Below are 8277 nucleotides of genomic sequence, written 5' to 3' on the forward strand. Positions count from 1 at the left end.
AACAGTCATAGCAATAATACTGGATGCCATTCATTTACTCATTCATTCAACAGATGTAAATCACTCTCCCCCATGGGTCAGTCTGTCAGGTGGTGGAGCAGGTGTGGGGCCACGGTGCGGGGGAGGGCACTGCAGAGTCTGTGTTCCGTGGGCTGCACCATCTCATTTGGGGAGACAGACAGTAAACAACAATGAAATAAAATCTGTATCAGATGGGAAGTTCTGTAGAGGAAAATCAAGCTGGAAACAGGTAGGGAGTGATGGTAGGGTCCACCGGGAGGTGCTTGGGCCATGACTGAGGTCATGACATTTGATTTAAAAACCTAAAGGAGATGCAGGGGCAGAGGCCTGCCTGGGGCTCCCAGCACGACTGAGAACAGTGAAGGGGGACCATGTGGAACAGGTGGAGTGAGTGAGAGGAGTGGGAGGTGAGGGCAGAGAGGGGAGAGGGCCCTGCTGATGACTTCCCGAGGTTGGGTATTTATCCTGAGCAAAAGAGGAAGCCAGTGGAGGGCCCTGAGCAGAGGAGGCTGTGCAGAATCCCTGGCCGTGGTGCCGAGAATGGAGTGAAGGGTGCAAGGCTAAGCAGCGAAGCCTGTCAGGAGGCTGCTGCAGGGACCTGGGGAGGAATGGTGGTAGTAGGGGCTTGTGGTGAGGAGGTGTCAGGTTCCGGCCATGTTTGCTGATGAATTGGACGTGTGGTGTGTGGGAGAGAGGGGGTCGAGGATTACACAGGGCTTCTTTAGGCCAAGCAGTGGGAGAATGACCCTCAACTGAGACAGGGGAACTATAGGTGGAGCTGGCTTTAGCTGCGTGTAGGGTGGAGCTGCAGGGAGGCTGCTGGGTTGCTGAGTGTGGAGGTCAGGAGAGGTCTGGCCTGGACGTGGAAGGTAAGGGAGCTATGGGTAGTCGAAGATATCTGAGGCTCTGGGACTGCAGGAGGTCCCCTCAGGAGGGAGACTGTGGGGAGCCCACCAGTGTGAGGAGACTAAGAAGGAGCAGCTAGGGAGGTAGGAGGACCCAGAGGAAGGGGGTCCTGGAGGCCAGTGTGAGGTGGCAGGCAAGGCCTGAGGGTGGTGACCACACTGAGCAACTGGTGGGCTGTGGCCAGGGCTGCTCCAGTGGGCAGTGAGGGTGAAAACTCAGCGACTGCTCTGTGCTGCACACAGAGACAGGTGCTGGGATTTGAACCCAGGCCACCCGACCCCAGAGCACACTTTTTAACCTCTGCAGTATCCTGTAATGGAGCCTGAGTGAATGCATTTTCATTTTAATCATTATTTCTTTTAATGAGTACAGAACATGTAAGTGGTGCATCAAGCCCATGGCTTCACAAACATTATTACTTAGGGGAAAAGAGTAGCTGATTTGAAGAAGATATTAATTGAGACAGATACACACAGAGCAGAAATCACAACTTTAATATGCAAATGGAAGCTGAGACTTAGGCTGGGGAAGGAGAGTTTTATGTCCTGGGTCAGAGCTGGAGTCAGGACCGAGGTCTCCATCATGCCGCCTGTCTCTCTAGGAGCCAGCCATCCACTCCTGTGGGAGCTTAGCGTGTCCTAGGTCGAGGTGGGCAGCAAAAAGCCAGGCAGGCTGGGGCAGGCTGGGCCTCAGCTCACAGGCAGGCTGAGGAAGGCAGATGGATACATGAATAAAGCCAAGGAATGGCAGAGACTGGAGGTGCAGGGGATTTGAGAAGAGGGGACACTGTCTTGGGGTACGTGGGAGTGGGCCCTGGAGGGGTATTAAGGTGCGATTTGGTTAAGCAGATTGGCAGTCCTGAGAAAGGGACCACGCAGGGAGGGACATCAGGCGGTGCATGTGACTTGTGACGAAGACTCTGGCTTCCTTGAGAGCTAGCAGGTCTGGGGACGTGCAGGGTGTGGGAGCAGAGTGGGAGGCGGGGGGTTTTGGGGCAGAGGCCACCTCATGTGAGTCCTCTGTTAGTCTGCTCATGCTGCCATGACAAAATACCACAGACTGGGTGGCTTAAGCAACAGATACTCATTTTGTTACAGTTTCGAAGGCCGGATGTCCAAGAGTGGGGTGCCGGTTTCTCCCGTGGCCTCTTCGTGGCAATCGCTGTGCTCACATGGTCTTTCCTCTGCATGTGCACATCCCTGGGGTCTCTGTGTGTGTCCTAATCTCCTCTTCTTCTAAGGAGACCAGGCGGATTGGATTAGGGTACACCCTAGCAGCATGTTTTCACTTAATTACCTCTTTAAAGATCTTATCTCCAAACACGGTTATATTCTGAAGTCCTAGGAGTTGGGACTTCCACATATGAACTTTGGGGAGACACATTTCAGTTCATAATATAAGCCTCTGTTGTCCCCATAGTTTTCAATGAGTACCAGAGAATGACAGGCCGGGACATTGAGAAGAGCATCTGCCGGGAGATGTCTGGGGACCTGGAGCAGGGCATGCTGGCCGTGGGTAAGTGTCTCGGGTTTGCCTGCCCACCTGCCAGGGGCTAACGTGTATCGTGAGTGTTCAGGCTGCTTGCCTGTCCTCCAGCTGATGGGTGACACCGTGAAAGGACCACAGGATCCAAGATCGCTCAGCCCAGAGTGTCCAGATGCTGGGAAGTCATGCCGCTTCCTGGTTCCCTGTGCAGTTGAACCCGTAGCTGTCCTGGAGGTGTCTTCTGTGTGTTTGCGGTGCAGCTCTGGAGAAGGGAACTGCAGTGTGGGTATTAGTGGGAGGGCATCCAACTGTGCTCCCGGAGGAGTATGACTCATATCCTGCCAAGTTTCCTCTAAAAATACATCCCTGCAGGCAGTTGTCAGATGTTTGTGATGGAAACACGTGGAAAGATTTTTACTTGCAACAGCGAAACAGGCCCATGCTGAGGAAAGCTGGCTTGGCTCCAGGATGGTAGTGTGCCTCTTACATTGCCCATGTCCTCTAGCAGGGCCCGGTGGGCTCCAGGTCCCTCCCACTGTGCAGAGTTGGGTCCCTGCCCTGAGGCCCTCACAACCCCTCTTTCTACTCACTTGGGAAAATCAGTCTGCCCCTTTTTTCATTATGCTTTTTTTGGAGCTTTCTGGATGGGAGAGATGGAAAATCCTCATTTCCCTGCCTGCCCCCCACAGTAGGTCTCGTGGCCTGGGAAGCCTAGGGAGATGCACATTCCACTCGGCCATGGTTTCTCCATGAGGGTCATGGCCTCTCCAGTCTGCCCCTCCTGCCTGAGCAGCAGCACAGTTCCTCATCACCATCCACATTGCTTCCCTGTGCAGCTCCTAGCCCCACTAAGACCCCTGCCCCTCTGACTCTTGGTCCTTTCACCACAGTGGTTGCCAGGAAAGAGGGTGGGTTGGTGTCCAGGCTCTGTGTGTTTCTCTTCCAAAGAGCTGGAGCCAAGATCATGGGATAGTTGAGCCTGGAACAGAAGGAGGAGGAGAAAAGATGGATGCAGTGATGGGTTTGACATCTGGGCCTCTAAGGGGACACTTGTAGACTCCATGCCCCGCTTGGGCTGAGAATTTTCTGCAGATCTGGTTATGCCGAGTTTCTCTCTTCTAGTGAAATGTCTCAAGAATACCCCAGCCTTCTTTGCAGAGAGGCTCAACAAGGCCATGAGGGTATGTAACTTCCATGTGCTGGTCGCGATGCCTTAGCCTCGCCTGTGCCTGGGACCAAGGGCTGAGGGTAGAAGGCCTGGGGAGAGCTAAATCTCAGCCGAGAGTTCCGAGGACCTGGGTAGGGAGGGGACTGGAGGGCCCAGGGCGGGTGGGAAGGTGAGGAGGCCTGGTGCTCATGCTCTTGGGTGGACTCTCTTTAGGGGGCAGGAACAAAGGACCGGACCCTGATTCGCATCATGGTGTCTCGCAGCGAGACCGACCTCCTGGACATCAGATCGGAGTATAAGCGGATGTACGGCAAGTCGCTGTACCACGACATCTCGGTACGAGCCTGCTGCAGGCCGACTGGGCTCCCTTTTGGCATCCCAGTCACCTGTGGAACCTCCCTCCTTGGAGTGGCCATATGCTTGGCCTCTGTGCTGTGTGTGGGCATCTTGATTATGGACCTCAGACTTGCTCATCCCGTTGCCCTTAAACAGATTATAAACTTCTGAGGGCAGGTGGGTCATGACCTTGCTGTCGCCCCCACCTTGCATCCTCCAGCAGCATCAGAGAACACTCGGGACCTCCCCAACCTTGACTGTGACCTTCAGCGTCCCGACCACCCTGTGATTCCTTGATCTGTCAGTGAGAACTCACGTCCCAAAGGCTCTGTGGAGCTCTGCTGTCACTCCCTGACAAAGCACTTCCTGCACTCAGCTTTATGGCATAGGCCACATAGTAAGACCGTTCAGAGCGAGGGCCCTGGGGGTCACGCCACTTGGAGTCCAGCTTTTCTAACTGTGTGACCTTGAACGGCTTCCTTAAACCTCCCTGAACCACAGCTCCATTGTCTTTAAGATGAGAAAATAATCATTCCTTCCCGGGAATGTTGTGAGTATTGAGTGAGGCAGTGCAGGTCAAGTGTCTATTAAACACTAGCCACAGTTGTATCACTGTGTGGCAGAGCCAGTCTGACAAAATACATTCTCAGCTGCATGGTCTAACGCTCAAATTCTGAACTCACATGAGCCTTGAAATTGTGCCATGGGGACCACGTCCTCCCAGCTTAGACTCAGTAGCATTTAATGATGGTGGGCATGTCATCACAGGAAACTCACTTTGTTTCCTTGGCTGTATGAATGAAGCTGTTGCTAGAGAATTAGTAATTCTAGGCTGGGCACAGTGGCTCATGCCTGTAATCCCAGCACTTTGGGAGGCTGAGGCAGGTGGATCACTTGAGGTCAGGAGTTCGAGACCAGCCTGGCCAACATGGTAAAACCCTGTCTCTACTAAAAATACAAAATTAGCTGGGCGTGCCTGTAATCCCAGCTACTCGGTAGGCTGCGGCAGGAGAATTGCTTGAACCCGGGAGGCGGAGGTTGCAGTGAGCTGGGTTCACACCATTCCACTCCAGTCTTGGCGACAGAGTGAGACTTCGTCTCAAAAAAAAAAAGAGTTAATAATTCTTTACAGAGTATCTCCTGCATGCCAGCGGGCTGTGGACATCTGGAAGAAGCCACATGCCTTGCCTCCAAGTTGCTTAGGGTGGAAGGAAATGATTAGAAATGAGCCAAGCCGAGCCTGCACTCGTAGAGTAAGTGTAGTGGCCTCAGACAGAGGAGAGATCCCTGGGACCTAGGAGGTCCGAGCCTTCCACTGGACAATTTGTGAGGAGATTGCGTTTCCTGAACAGGACACTGTGTTGCATTACATTGGTAACCCCAATTTAAGGCAGCATAAATGCGCTGGGAAAAGAGCGGTATTGGTTAGCCTTGGAAGTGGTTTTTAGGATGATTATAATTTTTTTTTGTGGATATTCATTTGATGTGGATAGTTGGGGTGAGTGCTGCTTTCCGTCTTCTAATGGGGGCCTGGGGAAGGCTAAATTGCATTTTTTAAGGTCTGTGACGCCTGCTGCAGGACCTGCAGTGGGGGAAAATTCCCCAGGATGGGGCTTCCTCCCTATAAGGTGCTCAGGGCTGAAAATCAGGAGCCAGAAGGCTGAAAGTGACCGTGCCTCCCTTAATGGATGTCTTCCTTGTTTCTATGGCCAGGGAGATACTTCAGGGGATTACCGGAAGATTCTGCTGAAGATCTGTGGTGGCAATGACTGAACAGTGACTGGTGGCTCACTTCTGCCCACCTGCCGGCAACACCAGTGCCAGGAAAAGGCCAAAAGAATGTCTGTTTCTAACAAATCCACAAATAGCCCCGAGATGCACCGTCCTAGAGCCTAGGCCTGTCCTCCACCCCTCCTGACCCGTATAGTGTGCCACAGGACCTGGGTCGGTCTAGAACTCTCTCAGGATGCCTTTTCTACCCCATCCCTCACAGCCTCTTGCTGCTAAAGTAGATGTTTCATTTTTCTGACTCATGCAATCATTCCCCTTTGCCTGTGGCTAAGACTTGGCTTCATTTCGTCGTGTAATTGTATATTTTTATTTGGTGGCATATTTCCTTTTCTTACAGTCATTGCCAGACAGATGCATACAAGTCTGTTTGCTGCGTACACATTTCTGGTGAGGGCGACTGGGCGGGTGAAGCGCCGTGTCCTCGCTGAGGAGAGAAAGGGAGGCGTGCCTGGGAGGGTAGCCTGTGCCTCTGGTGAGTGTGTCACGAGCTTTGTTACTGCCAAACTCACTCCTTTTTAGAAAAACACAAAAAAAGGGCCAGAAAGTCATTCCTTTCATCTTCCTTGCAGAAACCACGAGAACAAAGCCAGTTCTCTGTCAGTGACAGGGCTTCTTGTAATTTGTGGAATGTGCCTTAAACCTGAATGTCTGTAGCCAAAACTTGTTTCCACATTAAAAGTCAGCCAGCTCTGGAATGTTCTGGAAATGTCTTCCTGGTACCAACTTGTTTTCTTCTGCTTGATTCTGCCCTGTGGCTCAGAGTTCTGGCCTTATCAGCCAGTGAAAATTCATGTAACTTTACGTAGAGATTTGTGTGCAGGAAACCCTGAGCATACACTAGTTTGCGGGGACTCGTTCTAAGGACATTGGAAGGGAAGTTCCCGAAATCCAGGCAGGAGGCGCAGACACCTGAAAGGCAAAGGGATCTTGGTTGGTTGCAGGTGCAGTGAAGTCCACTGAAGGTGTGGTGGGAAGAATGTAGTGCTTCCCCCAGGTCCCAGGCAGGAAGAAGGGTGTGTGCTAATTCCTGGTGCCCCTTGGCGGGGGCCAGAGAGAAGGATGGGGACAACCCAGAGTCACAAGACCAGCGCCTCCCCTCAGGGTGCCTCCAGGCTGAAAGGGGCTCCTGGCTCTGGTCTCTGGGGACCCTGTGCCCCTTGGTTGGTGGTGTGAGGGGAGAGAATCCATAAGAGAGTTTCTGAGAATTATGGTGTCACGTCCAGAAGCTAGAGCTTACCTTGCATCAGGGGTCTCCACTCACTCCTTTTCCAACCTCCTGTGTTGAGGTTTAGAAAAGAAAGAATCGACTAGGCACTATGGCTCATGCCTGTAATCCAAGGACTTTGGGAAGCTGAGGTGAGAGGATCACTTGAGCTCAGGAGTTCAAGACTAGCCTGGCCAACATAGCGAGACCTCTGTCTCTACTAAAAAATTTGGCCAGGTGTGGTGGCTCACGGCTGTAATCCCAGCACTTTGGGAGGTGAGGTGGGCAGATCCTGAGGTCAGGAGTTCGAGACCCAGCCTGGCCAACGTGGTGAAACCCCATCTCTACTAAAAATATAAAAATTAGCCAGTCATGGTGGCACATGCCTGTAATCCCAGCTACTCAGGAGGCTGAGGCAGGAGAATCACTTGAACCTAGGAGACAGAGGTTGTAGTGAGCTGAGATCACACCACTGCACTTCAATCTGGGTGGACAGAGTGAGACTCTGTCTCAAAAAAAAAAAAAAAAAAAATTTTACCTGGCATTGTAGTGCATTCCCTGTTAGTCAGCTACTCTGGAGGCTGAGGCAGGAAGATCCTTAGAGCCCAAGAAATTGAGGCTGTAGTAAGCTGTGATTACACCACTGCACTCCAGCCTGGACAACAGAGCGAGACCTTGTCTCAAATGAGAAAAAACAAAGAAATGGGAGAATCCAGAGAGACTAAGCTAGATCAAGCCTGCTGGGTCCTGGCAGGAGCCCCAGGGAGTAGCTCATCTGCAGACGTTTGCTTGAGGACTGCCTCCTAAACATAGAGGAAGAATGACATCCAAAGGGTGTGGAGCAGCCATGAGCTGAGAACTAGCTTGGTCTACCTGAGACTGATGGCAGGTCCTGGTCAACACGTCAGCTCTGCATCAGAGTCTATGCCTCAAGCCCAAGCTGAAGCCCCATCCCTGCTGCTCTCCCAAGAATTCCTCTGCTAGGGCAGGCCCCTTGCCCTTGGGTGCCAGGTGGGACCTGCCTGATGGGATGGGGTGCGTGGCATATACAACTTGCCATGAACTCAAGGTGACCCTGGGGGTCTCCTGAGTTGTGATGCAGCCTAGAACCAATGTGCTCTGATGTGACCATATTCTGTGACATTGCCTTGCCCTGTTTACTCCAAAGTTCCCAGCCTGGTGCCCAGCAGGCAATATTGCACCTACAGACACATTTACTTTGGTTTCCAAAGTGTTTTTAGACATATGAATTTGTTGCCAACATTTAAACGTTGAGAGATTACATATTTTTAAAAATCTGGAATTCTGGCTTCTCTTGAAAACTCAGAAATTCTGGCACCATGGGGCTTGCATTCCTGCATGGCTG

The 8277-nt window shown here is 52.1% G+C and overlaps 1 protein-coding gene across 2 annotated transcripts in view; it reads left to right on the plus strand.

Annotated features, from left to right (window-relative positions):
• ANXA11 (annexin A11) overlaps nt 1-6413 on the plus strand; it is a 50898-nt gene extending 44485 nt beyond the window's left edge. Inside the window, exons 12-15 of one of the 2 annotated variants that reach the window (XM_024253285.3) lie at nt 2347-2442; nt 3535-3593; nt 3794-3916; nt 5630-6413. In XM_024253285.3, coding sequence (XP_024109053.3) covers nt 2347-2442; nt 3535-3593; nt 3794-3916; nt 5630-5689 — 338 coding nt within the window. In that variant the 3' untranslated portion in view covers nt 5690-6413. Of the gene's footprint in view, nt 1-2346; nt 2443-3534; nt 3594-3793 lie in introns of both variants that reach the window. The other variant, XM_063727594.1, reaches the window with a different exon arrangement.
• Nucleotides 6414-8277: the final 1864 nt, after the last annotated feature.

The sequence above is a fragment of the Pongo abelii genome, chromosome 8, assembly GCF_028885655.2.
Source record: "Pongo abelii isolate AG06213 chromosome 8, NHGRI_mPonAbe1-v2.0_pri, whole genome shotgun sequence".
NCBI classification, from domain to species: domain Eukaryota; kingdom Metazoa; phylum Chordata; class Mammalia; order Primates; family Hominidae; genus Pongo; species Pongo abelii.